This window comes from Erinaceus europaeus, chromosome 12, assembly GCF_950295315.1.
Source record: "Erinaceus europaeus chromosome 12, mEriEur2.1, whole genome shotgun sequence".
In the NCBI taxonomy this organism is placed as follows: domain Eukaryota; kingdom Metazoa; phylum Chordata; class Mammalia; order Eulipotyphla; family Erinaceidae; genus Erinaceus; species Erinaceus europaeus.
In genome coordinates this window covers 46,624,829-46,649,185 of record NC_080173.1, presented here as the reverse complement: position 1 = coordinate 46,649,185, position 24,357 = coordinate 46,624,829, and the positions used below count along the sequence as shown (strand labels likewise).

The 24,357-nt window shown below is 41.8% G+C and overlaps 1 protein-coding gene across 1 annotated transcript in view; it reads right to left on the bottom strand.

Moving 5' to 3' along the window:
* The window catches only part of EZH1 (enhancer of zeste 1 polycomb repressive complex 2 subunit), a 45,021-nt gene that overhangs the window by 10,933 nt on the left and 9,731 nt on the right, over window positions 1-24,357 (bottom strand). The window contains exons 5-11 of the mRNA XM_060203456.1: window positions 21,878-21,998; window positions 17,055-17,228; window positions 12,265-12,367; window positions 11,302-11,465; window positions 10,838-10,929; window positions 3,008-3,188; window positions 1,094-1,290 (exon numbers count right to left, since the gene is read on the bottom strand). Coding sequence (XP_060059439.1) covers window positions 1,094-1,290; window positions 3,008-3,188; window positions 10,838-10,929; window positions 11,302-11,465; window positions 12,265-12,367; window positions 17,055-17,228; window positions 21,878-21,998 — 1,032 coding nt within the window. The remainder of the gene's footprint in view (window positions 1-1,093; window positions 1,291-3,007; window positions 3,189-10,837; window positions 10,930-11,301; window positions 11,466-12,264; window positions 12,368-17,054; window positions 17,229-21,877; window positions 21,999-24,357) is intronic.

Sequence of the window (24,357 nt, the reverse complement as noted above, 5' to 3'; positions counted from 1 at the left end):
ATCTCTCAAAATATTTATCTCATATGAAATAAATGAATAAATATTAAAACAAAGAAGATGATAGGGCTGGGGGACTGAGAGCGGTATACCTAGCCGAGCACACATTACTATGAACAAGGACCAAGTCTGAGCCCTTGCTCCCTATGCGCAGGGGGGTGCTTCATGAGCAATGAAGCAGGTCTGTGAGTGTCTCTCTGTCTCCTTCTATATTTCCTTATCCCCCTCAACTTCTCTCTCCATTTTTATAATATTTTATTTATTTATTTACTTATTAATATAGAAGATAAGCAGAGAAAGAGAAAGAATCAGACATCACTCTGGTACATGTGCTGCTGGGGACTGAACTTGGGACCTCATACTTGAGAGTCCAGTGCTTTATCCACTGTGCCACCTCCCATACTACTACTCTTAACTTCTTGCTGTCCTATGAAATAAAATAGGAAAAAAAAAAAAAAAAAGAGGGAGTCAGGCAGTAGCACAGTGGGTTAAGTGCAGGTGGTGCAAAGTGCAAGGATCAGCATAAGGATCCCGGTTCCAGCCCCTGGCTCCCCACCTTCAGGGGAGTTGCTTCACAGGTGGTGAAGCAGGTCTGCAGGTGTCTTCCCCCCACCCCATCTTCCCCTCCTCTTTCAATTTCTCTCTGTCCTATCCAACAACGACATCAATAATAATTACATCAATAAAACAACAAGGGCAACAAAAAAAGGGAATAAATAAATATATATAAAAAAGGTCTTAAAAATAGGAAAAAAAGGGGGGTAGGGAGGCAGGAGGTGGTGCAACACCTGGTTAAGCACACACACTACAGTGCACAAGTACCCAGGTTCAAATCCTTGGTTCCTACCTGCAAGGGGAAAGCTTCGCGGGTGGTAAAGCAGGGATGCAGGTGTCTCTCTCCCTCTCTACTTTCCCCATCCCTCTCAATTTCTCTCTGTTTCTATCCAATAATTTCATGCCCCAGGAGCACAGACCTACGCGGGACTGAGCCTAAGATAGCTCTCTCCAGACAGACAGCCTAACATAATGGTAAAAGGGCTGACAGAACAGTGGATGAAAAAGCAGGTCCCCGTGTGTACCTACTCCTCCCACTCACCTGTTTGCAGGTCTTAGTCCCCAGAAGCCTGGCTATTGAACAGAAGTTATTGAAGTAGGTGCCATGAAAGACTCGAAAAAGAGATTCTTCAGCTCCAGTCCATTCCACTGACTCTGAGGGTGCTTCTACTACACACAGTTGAGGTGGAGCCGGACTAGCCTTCTGTTTCGTGGGGGTCTGACAGCGAGAGTTAGCTTCTAAGAAAGTAAGAAAGAAGAGAAACAGAAGATCGTGGAATGCAGTTATCAGTAGTTTGCCACAAATTAAGAAGTATTTCACTCTATTTTTTTTAGTGAATTATTTTTTATTTTTAAATTTATTTTCCCTTTTGTTGCCCTTGTTTTTTATTGTTGTTGTAGTTATTGTTGTTGTTATTGATGTCGTCGTTGTTGGATAGGACAGAGAGAAATGGAGAGAGGAGGGGAAGACAGAGAGGGGGAGAGAAAGACACCTGTAGACCTGTTTCACAGCCTGTGAAGGGACTCCCCTGCAAGTGGGAAATTGGGGGCTCAAACCAGGATCCTTACACTGGTCCTTGTGCTTTGCACCACCTGCGCTTAACCCGCTGTGCTACTGCCCAACTCCCTTACTCTATTTTTAAAAGCATTCTTCTTATTACTGCAAAGTCAGGGCCTTGTGCATAAGAATTTCATTGCCCCTTGTGTAACTTTTCATGTCTTTTATTTCAGATAGTTTGTGTGTGTGTGTGTGTGTGTGTGTGTGTGTGAGAAAGACACCATGACACCGTACCATATCTGTGGAGCTTCTTTTGGTTCCATCCACAGCACTTTAATGTGATGTCAGGACTTGACCCTGAGCCCTCACACAGGTAAAGTATGCATTCTAACCAAGTGAGCTATCCCGACTTTCTTTCTTTCCTTTTTTTTTTTTTTTTTTTTTCCATCATTGGGGCTTAACTGACCTGGGAGATTTTTATCAGATAGAAAGAAAGAGACAGACAGAGAGGGAAAGGCACTGCAGCACTGAGGGATAGAATCTGGGTCACATGCATGGTAACACAGGCTTACTAGCCTGGTGACCTATTTTGCCAACCCCTCATTCTACTTTAAAAGACAAAATAGGTCCAGAGATATAGCTCACCAGGTAGGTCACTTGCACCATCATACATGCCTCCTGGTTTGAGCTCTGGCAACACATGGGAGATGCTATGGCAACAGGGGAGGCTCTAGTGCTATACTATCTCCTCTTTGTCTATCAGAAGTTTAAAAAGTGTAAGATGGAGAGATAGTACAATGAATATGCAAAGACACTTTCATGTCTTTTTGACCTGACAGGCTCTGAGGTCCCAAATTCAATCCTGAGTACCACCATTAGCCAGGGCTGAGTAGTGCTCTGAATATATATATATATATAAATGAAAATAAAAGAAGTGCAGGACTTGCATGTACCAGAACAGTGTTCTGGTAACTCTCTCTCTCATGTGCAACCCTCTCACATGAATATTCATAAAGTCAATATTTAAAAATGAAGATAAAAATAAAATGCAGAACAGTTAGGATGAAAATATTCTGTTGGGCGGAGGGTAGATAGCATAATGGTTATGAAAAGAGACTCTCATGGCTGAGGCTCCAAAGCCCTAGGTTTAATTCCCCACACCACCATAAACCAGAGCTGAACAGTGCTCTGGTAAAAAAAGAAAAAAGAAAAAAAATTCTGTCTCCACTGCTTACAGGTGAAGCTTTAAAAAGACATGATCAATGGTCCGGGAGGCAGCACAATGGATGCAGCATTGGAATTTCAAGCGTCTGGTTCTCTCCTCCTATCTTGTTCATGAACAAATAAAACAAGATCTTAAAAAAAATATGAAAGGTAGTGATGTTAAGTGTCAGGCTGGGATCCTGGCTTTAATGCTGTTTTTACATAGAAAGAAAGGCCATTTTGTGTTCACTGTACCTGAGGAACTGGAAGCCCAGTCATTGCCTGTGTCCCGGTCGCTGTCCCCTTCTTTCGTGTCAGCCACAGCAGAGGCTGAAGTATTGGAGCAGGAAGCACTGACCATGTGGTGCCTTCGCCGGCGACGGCCAGAGCACTTGGAGCGAGGATTGTGGAGCATGGCATATTCCTTTGCTCCCTCCTGTGGTGAAGTTACAAGACAGGAAACAGAAACAGGCCCAGAGTTATCAGACTGATCTTACTGCAAAACAGTCTTCTTCAACATCTGTGCTCAAGCACAATAAACTGTCATGGGAGCTGGGAAGGTAGTACAGTGACTATGCAAAAAAACAAAAAAAACAAAACAACTTTCATGTCTTTTTGACCTGAGACCCAAGGGTCTAAAGTCCCAGGTTCAATCGCTGTCATTACCATTAGCCAGTACTGAGCAGTGCTCTGGTAAAAAAAAAAAAAAAAAAAAAAGTAAGGAGCGATGAAATCCATTAAAACATAAAATTCAGTTATGTTTATTTATTATGGATAGACAAAAATTGAGAGAGGAGTAGGAGATAGAGAGGGAAAGAGACAAAGACACCTGAATACCTGCTTCACCACTTGTGAAGCTTTCCCCCTACAGGCGGAGACCAGGGGCTTGAACCTGGGTCCTTGTGCACTGTAATGTGTGTACTTAACTATGTGTGCCACCACCTGGCCCTCAAAATCCAGTTATATGTTAGCTGTTTGGAATTAGTGAACACATGCTAGCAGGTAGAAAGGAAATGAGGTTCATTTCAGAGCATAACTGCTCCAGAGAGGGCATAAGAATCAGGGCTCCTTGCCCCCAGAGTCATATAGAAAAGAGAATGTTTTTTATGTTCTACCACATTGCCTCTGTTTCAATAGCAAAGTGTGTAATTCTTGAACTTGTATAATGGTTCCTTATTATATATTACTGCTTAGTTCTAGAACTTCCCTCCAAATCAGTATACTAAGCTTAGAAAAATATTTCATTATATTACACACACACACACACACACACACACACACACACACACACACACACACACACACACATTTGCCCTGCCCCTATTATACTATTTTTTAAAAATTCTTTATTGAGGAATTAATGTTTTACATTCAACAGTAAATACAATAGTTTGTACATGCATAACATTCCCCAGTTTCCCATTTAACAATACAACCCCCACTATGTCATTTATCATCCTTCATGGATCTGTATTCTCCACACCCACCCACCCCAGTCTTTTACTTTGGTGCAATATGCCAACTCCATTTCAGGTTCTACTTGTGTTTTCTTTTCTGATCTTGTTTTTCAACTTCTGCCTGAGAGTGAGATCATCCCATATTCATCCTTCTGTTTCTGACTTATTTCACTCAACATGATTTTTTCAAGGTCCATCCAAGATCGGCTGAAAACGGTGAAGTCACCATTTTTTACAGCTGAGTAGTATTCCATTGTTATACTATTTAAAAAAAAAAAAACCAAATAACTATCCATAGCCCTAGAGGTGGCACAGTGTCTAGAACAATGAACTTAAAAGCATGAAGTTGTGGATTAAAAAAACAATAATAAAATTGAAAAATAAATTAATTTTTAAAAAAATCATGAAGTTGTAAATTCAATCTCTGGTATCATGTGTGCCAGAGTGAGGCTCTGGTTCTCTCTCTTCCTTTCCCATATTAATAAACAAATAAATATTTTTAAAAATAAATAAAAACATCAAATAATTATATTTAAGCTTGATCATCCTTTTTCTCCTCAGATTTGTTTGCCAAAGATGTCTAGATGTTATAAGTAAAGGATAAAGGTGTAACATTACCAAAGATACCCAGACTAAGGGGCCAGGTGGTTGTGCACCTGGTTAAGTGCACATGGACCCAGGTTCAAGCCTCTGGTCCCCACCTGCAGGGGGAAAGCTTCACAAGTGGTGAAGCAGGGCTGCAGGTGTCTGTCTCTCTCCCTTTCTATATCCCCCAATACCTCATAATTTATCTGTCTCTATCCAATAACAAATAAATAAAATTTAAAAATATGTAAAAAATAAAGTTGCTTTAATTAAAGAATTTTTAAAAAGATCCAGAATAATATACCATACATTACAAAAGAAATCCTAAGGAGAAATTTCGAAAGTAATTGAATGTGCTATTATGTACCTATACTACAATTAGACAAAACACTTCACTTTGTTTATTTTTATTTTATTTCTTATGGGGTGCCAAGGAACAAATCCTAAGGCCTTGCATATGAGTTCTATCATTTACCTACTCTGGCCCATAGTTTATTTCAAATATAAATATATATATATTGCTTTTTTTTTTTTGCCTCCAGGGTTATTGCTGGGGCTGAGTGCCTGCACTATGAATCCACTGCTCCTGGAGACCATTTTCCCCATTTTGTTGTCCTTGTTGTTGCTGTTATTGTTGTTATAGCTGTTGTTGGATAGGACAGAGAGAAATCGAGAGAGGAGAGGAAGACAGAGGGGGAGAGAAAGATAAATGCCTGGAGACCTGCTTCACTACTCGTGAAGCGACCCCCCTGCAGGTGGGGAACTAGAGGCTCGAACCAGGATCCTTTCGCCAGTACTTAAGCTTCGCACCATGTACGCTTAATCCGCTGCGCTATTGCCTGACCCCCCATGATTAATGCTTTACAGTAGTACAGTCATTGTCACATGCATATAATTTCATTTTGCACCTGGCCCAGTTCTCTTCCAGCCCTCCCCCTAGAGTTCCTTGCTTTAATGCAATACACCATGCCCAGTTCACCTTTCACTTTGTTTTCTCCTTCCCCATTCCTAATTACTAAGTGCCACTTATAAGTGAGATCATTCAGTATTTCTTCTTTTTTTTTTAAAGATTTTATTTATTAATTAATGAGAAATATAGGAGGAAAGAGAGAGAGAAAGAGAAAGAACCAGACATCACTCTGGTACTTGAGCTACCAGAGACTGAACTCGGGAATTCATACCTGAGAGTTCAATGCTTTATCCACTGTACCACCTCCTGGACCACAATATTTGTTCTTCTCTTTTTGACTTTAAAAAAAATGCTACTGGGGGTCAGGTGGTAGTAGCACAGTGGGTTAAGCACCCATGGCACGAAGCACAAGGACTGGCTAAGGATCCCAGTTTGAGACCCTGCTCCCCACTTGCAGGGGTTGCTTCACAAGTGGTGAAGCAGGTCTGCAGGTGTCTGTCTTTCTCTCCCCCTCTGTCTCCCCTCCTCTCTCGACTTCTCTCTGTTCTATCTAAAAACAATAACAATGATAACAATAATAATAATGACAACAACAGGGAGTCGGGTGGTGGCACAGCAGGTTAAACGCATGTGGTGCAAAGCGCAAGGACAGGCATAAGGATCCCAGTTCGAGCCTCGGGCTCCCCACCTACAGGGGGTTCGTTTCACAAGCGGTGAAGCAGGTCTGCAAGTGTCTATCTTTCTCTCCCCTGTCTGTCTTCCCCTCCTCTCTCCGTTTCTCTCTGTCCTATCCAATAACAACGACATCAACAACAATAACAACTACAACAATAATAAAACAACAAGGACAACAAAAGGGAATAAACATTTAAAAAAAATAAAACAATGACAACAACAATGGTAACAAGGGCAACAAAATGGGAAAAAATGGCCTCCAGGAGCAGTGTTTTCATAGTGCAGACACTGAGCCCCAGCAATAACCCTGGAGGCAAAAAAATGCTAGCAGGGTTATCACTAGGGGGCAGTGCCAATACAATGGATCATCGATCCACTTTTTTCCTTTTTTTTTTTTTCTTTCTAGTTTACTTAATAGGACAGGCAGAAATTGGGGGGGGGGGGGAGAAAATGAGAAAGGAGAGAGAGACACTTGCTTCACAACTCATGAAGTTTCACCCCTGTAGGTGGGGCATGGGGGCTCAAACCTGTATACTCAAGCGTGGTAACCTGTGCACCTAATCAGGTGTGTCACCACTCAGTCTCAAATTTATTATATATTTTTATGAAAGAGATAGAGAAAAGGAGAGGGAGAGACAACAACACGCTGCTCTACCATCCATGGAGTTCCACCTGTCTCTGTCCTTGTTCTTTCATGGTGCCAAGGATGGAATCCTGGGTCTCAGACATGAAAGGTATGGGCTCTCCTCACTGAGCTACCTACCTCCCCAGTGCCCAGATGTTTAGCACAATATGATAGAGCTAATTATGGCATAAGGGAAATAGGGGGCAAGAGGAACGAGTTGGCTGACATTAGGAGAAAACAACAGAGAAATCCAAATCCAGAAAATCAGTGTAGACATAATCAGTGTAGACATAATCAGGGTAGACATAATCAGTCTAGACATAATCAGTGTAGACATAATCAGTGTAGATATAATCAGTCTAGACATAATCAGTGTAGACATAATCAGTGTAGACATAATCAGTGTAGACATAATCAGTGTAGACATCTCAAAAAGAAAAGGAAAACATTTTATGATTATTTGAGATTAAAGGAGACTGAAAAATATGTAATGATAAAATATGTATGATCAGATAATCTTTTTTTAAATAAATATTTATTTTATTTATTTATTCCCTTTTGTTGCCCTTGTTGTTTTATTGTTGTAGTTATTATTGTTGTTGTCGTCGTTGTTGGATAGGACAGAGAGAAATGGAGAGAGGAGGGGAAGACAGAGAGGAGGAGAGAAAGATAGACACCTGCAGACCTGCTTCACCGCCTGTGAAGTGACTCCCCTGCAGGTGGGGAGCCAGGGTTCGAACCGGGATCCTTATGCCGGTCCTTGTGCTTTGCGCCACCTGCGCTTAACCCGCTGCGCTACCTCCCGACTCCCGATCAGATAATCTTAAAGGGCTTAAAAAAAAAAAAGTTTTATTAATGAGATATTAAATTCAAGAGGAAGATATTTTTCAACAAAATTACACATCTTAAAATGCTCTTTAAAAATTAGGGAGGGGGTGGGGAGTCGGGCTGTAGCGCAGCGGGTTAAGCGCAGGTGGCGCAAAGCACAAGGACCGGCGTAAGGATCCCGGTTCGAACCCCGGCTCCCCACCTGCAAGGAAGTCGCTTCACAGGCGGTGAAGCAGGTCTGCAGGTGTCTGTCTTTCTCTCCCCTTCTCTGTCTTCCCCTCCTCTCTCCATTTCTCTCTGTCCTATCCAACAACGACGACAACAACAATAATAACTACAACAATAAAACAACAAGGGCAACAAAAGGGAATAAATAAAATAATAAAAAAAATAAAATAAAAAATTAAAAAAAGACTTTAAAAAAATTAGGGAGGGGGGCCAGGCGGTACTGCAGTGGGTCAAGCACACATGTGCAAAGTGCAAGGACCAGGGTAAGGATTCCAGTCGAGCCCCAGGCTACCCACCTGCAGAGGGGTCGCCGCGAAGCAGGTCTGCAGGTGTCTATCTTTCTCTCCCTCTCTCTGTCTTTCCCTCCTCTATCAATTTCTCTCTATCCTATCCAACAACAATGCCAGCAATAACAACAATAACAAGAGCAACAAAAGGGAAAGAACAGCCTCCAGGAGCAGTGGAATTGTAGTACAGGCACTGAGGCTCAGCAATAACCCTGAAAAGAAAAAAATAATTAGGGATGGGGGCTGGGCGGTGGCACAGCAGTTTAAGCGCACATGGCAAAGCACAAGGACCAGCATAAGGATTCCGGTGAGCCCCCAGCCCCCCACCTGCAGGAGAGTCACTTCACGGGCAGTGAAACAGGTCTGCAGGTGTCTATCTTTCTCTCCCCATCTTTGCCTCCTCTCTTGATTTCTCTCTGCCCTATCCAACAATGACAGCAATAACAACAATAATATCAATGATAAACAACCAGGGCAACAAAAGGAAAAAAATAGCCTTCAGGAGCAGTGGATTCATAGCACCGAACCCCAGCAATAACCCTGGAGGCAAAAAAAAGTGTATCTCAAACTCTTAAAACAAGTACATATTCAAATATAATGCTGCTGAACTATTCTCCCTATTTTTTTTTCTTTTTTGCCTCCAGGTTTATTGCTGGACTCGGTGCTATGAATCCACTGCTCCTAGAGGCCATTTTTCCTTTTTTTTTTTTTAAATTGGATAATTGGATAGGACAGACAGAAATTGAGAGAGGAGGGGGGATAGAGTTGGGGAGAGAAATATAGACACCTGCAAACATGCTTCACCACTTGTGAAGGGACACCTTCCCCCCACAGGTGGGCAGCCGGGAGCTTGAACCAGGATCCTTGTGCAGGTCCCTGTGCTTTGTACTATGTGCACTAAACCCAGTGTGCCACCGGCCAGCTCCCTTGAGATATACTTTAAAAAAAATGTTTATTTATTTTGGATACAGACAGAGAGACATTGAGAGTGGATGGGGAGAAAGAGAAGGAGACAGACACCTGTAGCACTGCTTCATTGTGCATGAAAACTTCACCCTACAAGTGGGGATCAGGGACTTGAACCAGGGTCCTTGTAAAGTGTATGTGTGCTCAGCCAGGCTTCAATGTACTAAACTGTAAGAAAACAACAGAAGAGTGGCCCAGGAGTTGGTGGAGTAGATAAAGATTCAACTCTTGAGCATAAGGTTCTAATTTTGATCACTGGTATGTGCCAGGACATATGCCAGAGTGCTGGTCTGCCCCCCCCCCACCAATAATACATAACTCTTTAAAAAAAGAAAAGGGTCATCAAAATATTATAGCTCACTTGGAAAGTGTGCTGCATTGCTGTGTCTGAGACCTGTGTTCAAGCCCAGTCACCACAGCATTAAAGGAAGCTTCATGTTGTAGTTTCTTTCATTCTCTCTCTTTCTCTCTGCTTCTATCTGAAAATAAATAAATAACTGAAAAATAAATAAAACAGAAAAAAAAAAAATATATATATATATATCCATATCCTGAAAATGCCCACATGAATTCTTGGAACATATTAAGGATCAGCACAGTACCTGGCACATACCAGGTACATACCAGTAGGGAAATAATAGATAATATTTTTTTGGGGGGGGGCATGGTGGTGGCATACCTGTTGAACACACGTTACAGTGCACAAGGACCCAGGTTCAAGCCTCTGGTCCTCACCTGCAGGGGGAAAACTTCACAAGTGGTGAAGCAGGGCTGTAGGTGTCTCTCAGTCTCTCTCCCTCTCTATTTACCCCTTCCTCTCAATTTCTGGTTATCTCTACCCAATAAATAAATAAATGTAATTTTTAAAAAAGTTTTTTTTTGCTAGTAGGGCCCATTTTCCAACAGACTTTCAATCATCTTTTTATTATATCACTGAAGATGATCCCAAAGGCACTTGGCTACATAATCTAATTTTAATTGGTGGGAGGAATTTTATCAAAGTATTCTATTCTTTATTATGTAAAAATAAAATTTGTCTTTGGCAAGTCCAAATGACATATTCTCTTCAGACTATTACTCTCCCCACAAGAATGCTGGGGAGTTTATGCTGCCACAGATGATTCATCCATCAGCAGAGGGTCCACTGGGCTGACTGCCTCCCAATAAAATACCAGTATCTTCATGTGTTAGTCCCTCTATATTCATAAGAAGAGAGCAAAGAAAATTCAGGACACACAAATGGTAGCAGTTGTCGACTCTGAAATCTGAGTAGATGATATTTAGAACAAGAAAGTCTTTCATGCTCTTCAAATCTCACTCCATCAGACTAAGTTTATAGCCTCACAACCTCAGTATCTAGGAACTGTATTAGGACAGAAACCATGTTTTATTTGTGCTTTCTGACCTCTTGAGTGCTTGGTGCTGGTTCATTTGGTTTGTGTTCCCAGGGACTGAAAACTTAAAGGCCATTTCCAGCTCAATATTAAACAAAGTTGACTATGGCAGAACACTGTATTAACATACCAGCAAAAGGAAGCAGTCTGTGCCACATGGTTCTGGTTCAATCTTGATTTCTTTGTTCTTGCGTTTATATACATTAGGGGTGGCATGAAAAGCTGGAAAACACAAAACTGCTTTGTTCTCAATGCTTCATCCACTTGACAGGATGGGGAAAAACAAAATTAAATCGGGGAGTTAACGTAGGATAATTCAGATATGAATAGCTATCATCAAGGGGCACGAAATGTAATCATTTCTGACACTAACACAACCCTTTCAGAGCTAGGAAGTACTGAGGAACAATTATGTTGTTGTTGTTGATGCATCCTGCCCAAGCAAAGAATGCTAACAAGAGAGAACAGAGTTGGGTTTTGTAAAATCATCCTCAGATCTACAACTGGGAGCCCTTTTTGATAAACTAAAATAAAAGAAGGTAATGGTGGCTGAGGAAGGGAATGAAAAGAGCATTTCAGAGCAGCCTCACTCACGGTGAAGGAAGCAGTCGTATTTAAAGCAGCGCCGACAAAAAAGTGTATGGAAGGAATGCAGAGACTGCTCCCTCTGCACAGACTTGGCGTTGGGACCATCAATGTTGGGTGTGCACTGAGGGGGCAGTGCATTGGGGTCTGACATCTCTGTTAGCTCTCGATACCTATTTAAGAAAAAAGAGAAGAAAGTTCTTTCTAAAGGAATGTTTCCAGCAAGAAAATATGAAGTGAAGGGGCTAGGTGGTGGTGTACCTGGTTAAGGGCACATATTACATTTCCAAAGGACCCAGGTTCAAGGCCCTGGTCCCCACCTGCAGGGGGGAAGCTTCACAAGTGGTGTAGCAGGGCTGCAGGTGTCTCTCTGTCTCTTTCCCTCTCAAGCTCCCATTCCCCTCTCAATTTCTCTCTATCCAATAACAAATATGTAGGTTTTTTTTTTTAATTTTTAAAAAAGGATTTTATAAAAAAAATAAAATAAAATACAAAGTGAACACCGAAAGTCATTCAGATACAGTCCACCAAGGGAGGATGAGTGGCTTTTGTGGGTCTTATTGACAGAACAGTACCTAACTAAGTGCATATACCATTGCAGTTATGCTCGGCCCTCATGTGACTGCAACTAAAGAAAGGAAAGATTTGAGAAACACAGTGCTGGAGTAACGCTCCAGAAAAGTATCAGAACCTTAAAAGTTCTCTGCCCAGACTTACCCAAAAGTCAGCACACGATGACCCTTAACATGAGAATGGCCATTTAGAGGTGAGCAAGTAGGCAAGTAATACTCCTAAGAGCAGACAATCTTAACTTTCTTAAGAAAAAAAAGAAAGAAAGAGAGAAAGAGAGAAAGGAAGGAAGGAAGGAAGGTAGGAAGGTAGGAAGGAAGAAAGAAAAGAAAAAAGATAAAGGCCTGAACAAAAGCTTTGTCCCAGCACTCTACATGGTCTGAGCAAGGAAGATTTCCCTACCTTTCCTTCATATCATCTGGTACACCATTCTCAGGGAACATTGAGGCAATTGCACTGAAGATCATGTCATTTGGGAACTGTTTCTTGGAACTCTTTTTGTTGCCTGAATTGGAAAGGAGAAAAATCCAAACAAAACAAGACTCTCAAGCAGAGTTGTTGGACCATTCTTCCTTTTACTGCACCATTTTGGTTAGAGATACTTTGTTACTTAACTGTTCTTTAGGAATACATCAAGAAGGTACAAGCTGCCTTAACTTATCCAATAGGCTACTGGAGTCCTTTACATGTCAGTAACAAAATACACAGTCCAAGACAGAACCCAGAGGTGAAAAAAAAAGGAATTTTCATGGAGATAACTGAATATAAAAGAGTCCTGGGCGTCGGGCGGTAGCACAGCAGGTTAAGCGCACATGGTGTGAAGCGCAAGGACTGGTGAAAGGATCTCGGTTTGAGCCCCTGGCTCCCCACCTGCAGGGGAGTCGCTTCACAGGTGGTGAAGCAGGTCTGCAGGTGTCTGTCTTTCTCTGACCCTCTCTGTCTTCCCCTCCTCTCTCCATTTCTCTCTGTCCTATCCAACAACAATGACATCAGTAACAACAACAATAATTACAATGAAACAAGGGCAACAAAAGTGAATAAATAAATAAATAAATATTTTAAAAGAGAGTCCTATCATAATTGTGATGCTGAATAATAAAACTGATATAATTGTTACAGAAAGAGACAGACATTATGTCCTTGGAGATGTGGAATCATAAAATAAAGTATAATTAAACATCAAGTCAACTATTAACAACATGAAAAATGTTCATGGTATACACATAAATTAAAAAGGATACAGCCAGGAGGTGGCACAGTGGATATGGTGTTGGACCCTTAACCCTGAAGTCTTGATTTCAGTCCTCAGCTCTGCATATACCACAGTGATGCTCTGGTTCTCTCTCTCTTCCTCTTAACAAATAAATCTTAAAAATAAATAAATTGGGAGTTGGGCGGTAGTGCAGTGGGTTAAGCGCAAATGGTGCAAAGCCAAGGAATGGAGTAAGGATCCCAGTTCGAGGCCCCAGCTCCCCACCTGCAGGGGAGTCGCTTCACAGGCGGTGAAGCAGGTCTGCAGGTGTCTATCTTTCTCTCCCCCTCTCTGTCTTCCCCTCCTCTTTCCATTTCTCTCTGTCCTAATCAACAACAACATCAATAACAACAACAATAAAAATAAAAAGGGCAAAAAAAAGGGAATAAATAAATAAATATTAAAAAAATAAATAAATTGATTTATTTTTAGGAAGGGATATACACAGCATCAGAAGTGGCCCAGTAGTTAAAGCACTGGACTTTAAAAGTATGGGTGTCCTGAGTTCAAATCCCCAGCATCACTACATGTGCCAGAATGGCATGATTCCAATTACTCCAATCTCACATAACATATGTAACATGTGATTGGTTTATGTACTTAAAAAATGAAATATAGTTGACATTTAACATTACTTTAGTTTTCCGTGTATATTTAACATTTATTTATTTTTTAAACATTTTTTAAAATCTTTTTTTATTTATTCCCTTTTGTTGCCCTTGTTGTAGTTGTTGTTGGATAGGACAGAGAGAATGGAGAGAGGAGGGGAAGACAGAGAAGGGGAGAGAAAAATAGACACCTGTAGACCTGCTTCACCTCCTATGAAGCGACTCCCCTGCAGGTGGAGAGTCGGGGGCTCAAACCGGAATCCTTACGCTGGTCCCTGCACTTTGCACCATGTGGGCTTAACCCGCTGCACTACTGCCCAACTCCCATATTTAACATTTATAAAGAAATATTTTTGCGATCAGGTGGTGGCACTTCTGGTCGAGCACATATGTTATAATGTACAAAGACCCAGATTCAAGCCCCCAGTCCTCACCTGCAAGAGGGAAGCTTTACAAGTGGTGAAGCAGTTTCTGCAGGTTTCTAGCTGTGTCTATCTCCTCCTTCTTTCTCTATTTCTGTCTCTATAATATAAATGTTTTTTTTTTTTTTTTTACCACCAGTGTGATTGCTGGGGCTTGGTGACTATACCATGAATATCTGGTGCTCCTGGCAGCCAGCTTTTTTCCATTGTTGTTTCTGTTATTGTTGTTGCTGCTACTGTTGTTGTTGGATAGAACAGAGAGAAATTGAAAGAGGAGGGCAAGACAGAGAGGAGGAGAGAAAGACAGACACCTGCAGGCCTGATTCACCACCTGCAAAACAACCTCCCTGCAGGTGGGGAGTTGGGGCCTCAAAACGGGATCCTTGCCAGATCTTTGCACTTCACATTAGGTGTGCTTAACCCAGTGGGCAACCACCTGGTCCTCATAAATAAATGTTTTTTAAAACCTGCAAGGGAGTCTCTTCACAGGCGGTAAAGCAGATCTGAGGTATCTATCTTTCTCTCCCCCTCTCTGTCTTCCCCTTTTCTCTCCATTTCTATCTGTCTTATCCAACGATAACAACAATAAAACAACAAGGACAACAAAAGGGAATAAATAAATAAAACTATTAAAAAAAAAACCTCTCTATAAGAATTTTTTTTTTTTTTTGACCAGAGTATTACACAGTTCTGACTTATGGTGGTGCTGGGGATTGAACCTGGGATCTTGAAGCCTCAGGTATGCAAGTCTTTTGCATAAACATTATGCGGTCTCCTTAGCCCTAGTAAATATATTTTAAAAAAATATTTATTTATTCCTTTTTGTTGCCCTGGTTGTTCTACTGTTGTAGTTATTATTGATGTCGTTGTTGGATAGGACAGAGATAAATGGAGAGGGGAGGGGGTGGCAGAAAGGAGGAGAGGAAGATAGACACCTGCAGACGTGTTTCACCACTTGTGAAGCAATCAGGGTCTCTGCAGGTGGGGAGCCAGGGCTCGAACTGGGATCCTTGTGCCGGTCCTTGCGCTTTGCGCCACCTGCACCTAACCTGCTGCACTACCGTCCAACTCCCAGTAAATAACTTTTTTTAAAATTTATTGTTGTAGTCATTGTTGGATAGGACAGAGAGAAATAGAGAGAGGAGGGGAAGACAGAGAGGGGGAGAGAAAGACACCTGAAGATCCACTTCACCGCTTGTGAAGCGACTCCTTTGCAAGTGGGGAGCCGGGCTCTCAAACCAGGATCCTTACTCCAGTCCTTGGCTTTGCGCCATATGCGCTTAACCGCTGCGCTACGGCCCAACTCCCGTAAATATTTTTTTAAGATATATATATATATATATATATATATATTTATTTATTTATGTATTTATGCCACCAGGGTTATTGCTGGGGCTCGGTGCCTGCACTATGAATCCACTGCTCCTGAAAGCCATTTTTCCTATTTTGTTGCCTTTGTTGTTGCTATTGCTGTTGTTGTACAGGACAGAGAGAAATTGAGAGAGGAGGGGAAGACAGAGAGAAAGACAAACACCTGCAGACCTGCTTCACCGCTTGTGAAGTGACACCCCTGCAGGTGGGGAGCTGGGGGTTCAAACCGGGATTCTTATGCTGGTCCTTGAGTTTTGTGCCATGTGCGCTTATCCTGCTGTGCTACTGGCCCCCAGATGTATTTATTTTTATAAGGGAACAGAATACTCCTCAGTTCTGACATGTGGTGGTACTGTGGATTGAACCTGGAGTTTCTGTGGTCTCAGGCATGTCAGTACTGTGCTCTAATGATGAGCTTGTTTCCTTTCTTTTTTCTTTTTGCCTCCAGGGTTACTGCTGGGGCTGGGTGCCTGCACCAGGAATCCACTGCTCCTGGAGGCCATTTTTGCCCCTTTGTTGCCATTGTTGTTTATTGTTGTTGTGATTGTTATTGTTGTTGGATATGACAGAGAGAAGTTGAGAGAAGAGGAGAAGACAGAGAGGGAGAGAGAAAGATAGACAGCTGCAGACCTGCTTCACCGCCTGTGAAGCGACTCCCCTGTAGGTGGGGAGTCGGGGTTCGAACCGGGATCCTTATGCCGGTCCTTGTGCTTTGCGCCATCTGAGCTTAACCTGCTGCGCTACAGCCCGACTCCCATGATTTCCAAACATATTAATTTTATAATTATAAACGAACAAGGATTATTCTACAAGTTCTACTTTCTTCTTCAGCTATGTCACTGATTAACTATTAATGTTTATTTAAACTATTAAGTAAATCAGTGAAAAGCACCAATAGTCTTTAATAAGTAATAAACCTTTTTATTGGAGGTCAGGTAGTGGTATATCTGGTAGAGTGTACATCTTTTTTTTTTTTTTTTTTTTAACCAGAGCACTATTCAGCTCTGGCTGATGGTGGTGCGAGGGATTGAACCTGGGACTCTGGAGCCTCAGGCATGAGAGTCTGTTTGCATAACCATTATGCTATCTACCCACCGCCCTAAGATTCTTTTTTTTTTAATAATTTTTTTTTTTTTTATCTTTACTTGTTGGATAGAGACAGTCAGAACTTGAGAGGTAAGGGGTGACAGAGAGGGACAGAGACAGAGAGACACCAGCAGCACTGCTTCACTACTTGTGAAGCTTTCCCCCTGCAGGTGGGGACCAGGAGCTCAAACCTGGTTCCTTGCATACTGTAACATGTGCTCTCAACCAGATGCGCCACCACCTGGCCCTAGAATGTACATCTTACCATGTGCAAGGACCTGGGTTCAAGACCCTGGTCCCCCCACCTGCAGTCTCTCTCTCTCTCTCTCCCTCCCTTCCTCTCTCCCCCTTTTCTCTCAGTCTCTACCAAAAATAATTAAATCAGTCTTTTTGTTTTCTCTTTCTTCCTTCTCGGTCACTTTCAAAGTAGAATAAGGAAGTAGTGCTATTTGCCTTCAATAAGTCGTTTCCTTTTTCTTGTTACTGGCAGGTCTTCTTTACTGTCATCTTGCTTTCCATCTGAGGTGTCATTGTGTCCTTCCTCCTCCTCATCTGAGTACTGATTCAGGGCATCTACCAACTCCAGAAAGACAGCATCACTAATCAGGACAGATCCAGGGATCATTTCTGAAACAAAGATTAGATGGACGAGAGCAGTGGTCACTTCATTAACTTTCCTAGAAAGATTTTCTCTTTTCTTTCTTTCTTCTTTTTTTTTTTTTTTTTTTTTTGCCTCCAGGGTTATTGCTGGGGCTTGGTGCCTGTACTACAAATCCACTGCTCCTGGAGGCCATTTTTCCCATTTTGTTGCCCTTGTTGTTAACTTTGTTGTTGTCATTATTATTGTTGTCATTGCTATTGTTGTTGGATAGGACAGAGAGAAATGGAGAGAGGAGAAAGACAGAGAGGGGGAGAGAAAGAGAGACACCTGCAGACCTGCTTCACCACCTGCAAAGCGACTCCCCTGCAGGTAGGGAGCCAGGAGCTTGAACCAGGACCCTTATGCTGGTCCTTGCGCTTTGCACTATGTACACTTAACCCACTGCGCTACCTCCCAATGCCCCCTAGAAAGGTTTTCTTGTACTCACTCTTGAGATTCGTGCAGATAACATATATAAGGGAGTCAGGCGGTAGCACAGCAGGTTGAGCGCACGTGGTGCAAAGCGCAAGGGACGGCATAAGGATCCTGGTTTGAGCCCCTGGCTCCCCACCTGAAGGAGGTCGCTTCGCAAGCAGTGAGGCAGGTCTGCAGATATCTATCTTTCTCTCCTCCTCTCTGTCTTCCCCTCCTCTCTCCATTTCTCTCTGTCCTATCCAACAACAACAACAGCTATGATAACAATAACAACTACAACAAGCACAACAACAAGGGCAACAAAATGGGAAAAATAGGCTCCAGGAGCAGTGGATTTGTAGTGCAGGCACTGAGCCCCAGCAACAAACCTGGAGGCAAAAAAAAAAAAAAAGCAGATAACATATAAATTTTTATATGGACAACCAGTGAATTGCAATAATGATTGACTCCTACAACTGTAACAGATTACCTGGTGAGAGCAGGACATCCAGTAGTAGGCTTTAATCTTACTTGAATATTTTTCTTCCTTAGTCATAGGTCCCACTGTATTTATGACTCCAAGTCTCACAAAAGTATAAAAACAATATAAATGTGATGAAGAAAGAATAATAAAATGAAGATGTTCTTAGTTTAGAGAAATTAGCAGGGGAATACTGTGACTGATGAATCAGTAGTGATTATTATTTATTTATTAATTTTTTTGATCCATTTACTTTTTAATGAGTAAGAGGGAAAGAGAGAATGATAACATCACTGACACACGCAATGCTATTGACCAAACTAACGGCATCATGCCTGAGAGTACAATGCCAAATCCCAGACCACTAATAGCAGTATTTAAAAATATATCATTTATGGAGCACTGGGCAGTGGTGCAGTGGGTTAAGTGCACATGACACGAAGTACAAGGATTGGCAAAAGAATCCCAGTTTGAGTCCCCGGCTCCACACCTGCAAGGGGGTCACTTCACAAGAGGTAAAGCAGGTCTGCAGTTGTCTATCTCTCCTCCTCTCTGTCTTCCCCCTCCTCTCTTGATTTCTCTGTCCTATCTGACAGCAATAACAACAATAATACTAACAACAACAATAATAAGCATAGCAATGATAAACAAGGGCAACAAAAAGGAAAAAATAGCCTCCAGAAGCAGTGGATTTGTAGTGTAGGCACTGAGCCCTAGAGATAACCCTGGAGGCAAATATATATACATATAAAACTTACTTATTTATTATTGGATAGAGACAGAGAGAAATTGAGAGGGGAGGGGGAAATAGAAGAGACAGATACCTGCATTCCTGCTTCACCACTTGTGAAGCTTTCCCATGCAGGGGCTTGAACCTTGAACCTTGCACACTATAATGTGTACGCTTACCCAGGTGTATCACCACGTGACCCCCCCAACAGCAACTTCTTCAAATCAACAGACAGCATTTTCCCCTCTAACATCACTGTATAGAGTTATACTACAATTCAAAAGTAAGTCTTTGAACACTAGAGGGCACTCTGGATAAATAATGAGCTTTAATAGTTGATGCTGTCTGTCTGCAAATCAATGGAGAGTCAACATCTTCCAACTTCTTCTTCTAAGGATTTATTTATTAAGAAGATAGAAGGAGGGGGCCAGGTGGTGGTGCACGTGGTTGAACGCACATGCTACAATGCTCAAGGACCTGGCTTCAAGTCCCCAGTCCCCACCTGCAGGCTTTGCAAGTGGTGAAGCAGTGCTGCAGGTGTCTCTCTCTTTCCCTCTCTCCCCCTTCCTCTCGACTTCTGGCTGTCTCTATGCAATAAATAAATAAAGATAATAGAAAATGTTTTTTTTTTAAAAAAGAAGGAACTCTTCTAAAAAAAAGAAGAAGATAGAAGGAGGGAAGTATGAAGGGAGGGAGGGAAGAGAAAGAATTCTAGCACATGCGGTACACCAGGTATCTGAACATGAGACCTCATGCTGTAAACTACAACAGCTCTGGCAACAGCACCACCTCTAGGCCACAGCTGTTCACTTCTTACACTCTGACAACCTTTTCTAGAACTACAGCCAAACCTAAAGGACTTGCTTTTAGTAAAGTCAGTATATTCAATTAACCTCTGGGAGATCCAGAGTATTTGGATCAAAGAAGTAAAACAGAAAGGTCATGTTCATTTCCATTTTCAGAGAAAATGAAATGAAGAACATAAATAGCCCGGGATAAATTTATCGAAAGAAAAAAATTCATAGAAAGCATTGGAGATTAAATTTATCTGTACTCTAAACTTTTTTTTTTCCAAGTCATTGATTACCACCTTTTCTGTCCTGATTCCTTTTGAAAATTAACTGAAGTATTTTTAATTCCAGCCATATGATGATATTGAAATATTCTTCAGTGTAAACCCAACAAGGTAGCAGATAAGACGGTAATGTATCAAAGAAGAAGCATTCTAAAAGTCTTATCCCAGGGAGTTGGGTGGTAGCGCAGTTGGTTAATTTAAGCGTCAACCCGGCTTTGACCTAGCACGTTATGACTGGGCCCTCCTCAATTGCTATCGAACAGGCCATGGCCGGTGCGCCGCTATGTTCCATCGCTGGGGAGTCAGAGACGACCCGAACTACCCCTGCGGCTACAGACAATGACCCACATAGTCAACGACTGCCACCTCTCCAGATTCAAAGGAGGTCTCGAAACTTTACATCAGGCTCAACCTGACGCTGTTGACTGGCTAGGGAAGAAGGGCAAACGCTAGAAGAAGAAGAAGAAGAAGAAGAAGAAGAAGAAGAAGAAGAAGAAGAAGAAGAAGAAGAAGTGCGCGTGGCACAAAGAGCCAGGACCGGTGGAAGGATCCCGGTTCGAGCCCCTGGCTCCCTACCTGAAGGGGAGTTGCTTCACAGGCTGTGAATCAGGTCTGCAGGTGTCTATCTCTCCCCCTCTGTCTTGCCCTCCTCTCTCCATTTCTCTTCTTGCCCTCCTCTCTCCATTTCTCTCATCAATAACAACAACAATACAACAATAATAAAACAACAAAAAGGAAATAAATAAAAATTAAAAAAAAGTTTTATCCCAAAGCTGTGCAATGGATAAAGTGTTGGACTCTCAAGCATGAGGTTACAAGTTTGATCCCCTGGAACATATAAACTAGAGTGATGTTCTGATTCTCTTTCTCTCTCTTCCTGTTTCTCAATAATAAGTGAACAAAATTATTTTTAGGGAGCCGGGCGGTAGTGCAGCAGGTTAAATGCACGTGGTGCAAAGCACAAGGACTGCCGTAAGGATCCCGGTTCAAGGCCCCAGCTCCCCACCTTCAGGGGCCCTGGTCGCTTCACAAGCAGTGAAGCAGGTCTGCAGGTGTCTGTCTTTCTCTCCCCTTCTCTGTCTCCCTCTCCCCTCCATTTCTCTCTGTCCTAGCCAACAACAACGATATCAATAATAACAATAATAACTACAACAATAAAACAAGGGCAACAAAAGGGAATAAACAGATATTTTTAAAAATCTTTAAAAAAGGGGGTCTGGCGGTAGTGCAGCGGGTTAAGCACACGTGGTGCAAAGTGCAAGGACCAGCTTTGAGTCCCCAGTTCCCCACCTGCAGGGGAGTCGCTTCACAGGCGGTGAAGCTGGTCTGCAGGTGTCTATCTTTCTTTCCCCCGTCTTCCCATTTCTCTCTGTCCTATCCAACAATGAACAACATCAACAACAACAATAATAACCACAAGGGCAACAAAAGGGGAAAAAAAAATGGCCTCCAGGAGCAGTGGATTCATGGTGCAGGCACTGAGCCCCAGCATAACTCTGGAGGCAAAAAAAAAAAAAAAAAAACTTTAAAAAATAAATAAAATAAAATTATTTTTAAAGTTTTAGGAATGGAGAGATAGCATAATGGTTATGCAAAATATATCCCATAGGTGAAACACCAGAGGTTCCAGGATGAATCAGCAACATCACTATAAAGCAGAGAGGAGCCATGTTCTGGTAAAAATGTGCAAGGACCCATGCAAGGACCTGGGTTTGAGCCCCCACTTCCAACCTGTAGTGGGGATGATTCACAAGCAGCAAAGCAGGTCTACAGGTGTCTCATCTCTCTCTACCCTTCCCCTCTCAATTTCTCTCTATCCTATCGAATAAAGCAGAGTATATATATATATATATATATATATATATATACATATATATAATAAATAGTAAAATAGACAATCTATATCTATATATCCCAAAGAGACCAGCACTAATACCTTCTTCACCGTGGACTTTTCCATCATAGTTATTGATCAGCTCCTCAATGAAAGTCTCGTCTTCTTCTTTCACCTCATCTCCCATGTAGGGAATATTACATAACACTGTTTCATCTTCTACCTGAAATGAAACCAAATGTGATTCATTATGTGAGTCTACCTCACCTCTTTTCTGTTTAATGGAATTTCTGTTAAACCTTTTTTGTTTCCTGAATCTCCTAAAAATGCTTCTGGTCAAAGAGTTTCTGACATTTTCAAAAGTGGTCATTTTGTTTCTCTAACAAAATCTTATGTGGACCTTGCCCTAATCTTAGAGGAAAATAAATAAGTTTAACTACTTTAGGGTATTAACTAGCAAATGTTTATTTTGAAAATAACAGTGATACTTCCACCAACATCTAGAATTTGATAGCACATTTGTTTATTTATTTATTTACCAGAACACTGCTCAGTTCTGGCTTATCACGGTGTGGGGAACTGAACCTCGACTTTGAGGCCTCAGGCATAAGAGTCTCTTTGTATAACCATTATGCTATCTTCCCCACCTAAGTACATTTATTTTACTTTTTATTTTTTCAATTAAAACCATTTTATCTGCCAAGAAAGAGAGAGGTTGAGAGGGGAGACTGAGAGGAAGAAAGGAAGATACCTGCAATACTGCTTAACAGCTTGAGAAGTTTCCCCCTTATAAGTGGGGAGCAGGGGCTTGAACTTGGGTCTTTGTGCATAGTAATGTATGCATTAAACCAGGTGTGCCATCACCCAGCCCCTCACATTTTTTAATAGCACACTTGGAAGTGTAATTTTAAAAAATATTTTATTTTAATGAGATATATATAGAGAGAGATGCAGAGCAAGACCAGAGCACTGGCTCAGCTCTGGCTTATAGTGGTGCAGGGGATTGAACCTGGGACTTCAGAGCCTCAGGCATGAAAGTCTTTTGGAGAACCATTATGCTATCTCTACTGCCCACTCACATTTATTTTTAAATTGAGTATCTATTATCTCACTTTTTTCCAATAAACATCACTGTAAAATAGGTACAAATATTATCTAAACAACAACCCCAAAAGTTTTCAATTCTAATTATTTTCCTAAGAAGATCAGCAGATAAATTATACCTAGGGTATATCCATTCTGCAATAAAGCCTGAGTATTTAGAACAGAAACTGAACAACCATCACAGTTTTAGATAGCCTAGGATACAGACTATGGCTAACCTTTCAGAGTCATAAAAATGTTATAACTGAAGCAGATCATACTCAATGGGAACCTGAATAAATTACAGTATAAGCCAAGGATATTTTCCAATGAGAAGCATATTATCCATAATACTGATGAATTGCTTTTTTTTTTTTTTTCCCCATAGTTCGGGTGTTTGAACAGGTACACAGCTACCTGTATGCCCTGGACTGAGAGATGGCTCACCCCTATTTGGTAAGGTTGCTTCAGGAGGGGTGTACGTGGGGTGTACGTGGAGTGTACGTGGAGTGTACGTGGGGTGTGCGTGGGGTGTGCGTGGCGTGTACGTGGAGTGGTGAGGAGAAGAGGTGCCCAAACAGGCAGCCGATCAGCCAGATTAATCCTGGTGACTAATGGGGTTACAGGTGCCACATTCAGATTGCTTTCATGTGCTTTATTTTTTGTTGCTGTTGTTCAGTAGAGAACAGTTATTCCTTTTCTTTTTATTTAGTTTTTTTGTTGTTGTTGTCTGTTTTTTACTGGAGAGCTATTCAGTTCTGACTACTGACAGCGAGATTCAATCCTGGAATCTCTTGTAAACAAGTACTGTGTGCTACCACTACACTACCTGGTCCAACACAATTTTTTGTTTGTTTTTTGTTTTTGCCACCAGGGTTATCAATGGAACTGTATAACAACTCTACCCGTTCTGGTTGCCAGGTTTCCTGTTTTTTCTTTTTTTGGCAGATGTGTGAGAGAGAAGGAGGTAGAGAAAGAAAGGGAGAAACAGAGACAAGGAGAAATATCTTCTGCACTGCTCCACCATTCATAAATGCAGGTGGGAACAGGGGAAAGTAGATGGAGGGAGGCTTGAACCCTGGTCCTTGCACATGATGTATATGCTCTACTGGGTAAGTCACCACTCCCCTCTACACCCCACCAAATAGTCTTTCTTATAGTCACAAGCATAAATAAAACTACTCAAGTCTCTGATTCAGAATGGATTGCTCCATTAGCAAAAACTGTCGACTTACTTGAGCTTCAAGTGTCCCCTGCTAGCGTTTTCTCTGGGGATCCATATCTATAAGATCCTAAGATTTGGGGATTTGGGTGGTAGCGCAGCAGGTTAAGCACAGGTGGTGTGAAGCACAAGGACCAGCGTAAGGATCCTGGTTCGAGCCCCCAGCTCCCCAACTGCAGAGAAGTTGCTTCAATAGAGGTGAAGCAGGTCTGCAGGTGTCTATCTTTCTCTCTCTGTCTCCCTCCTCTCTCCACTTCTCTCTGTCCTAACAACAAAG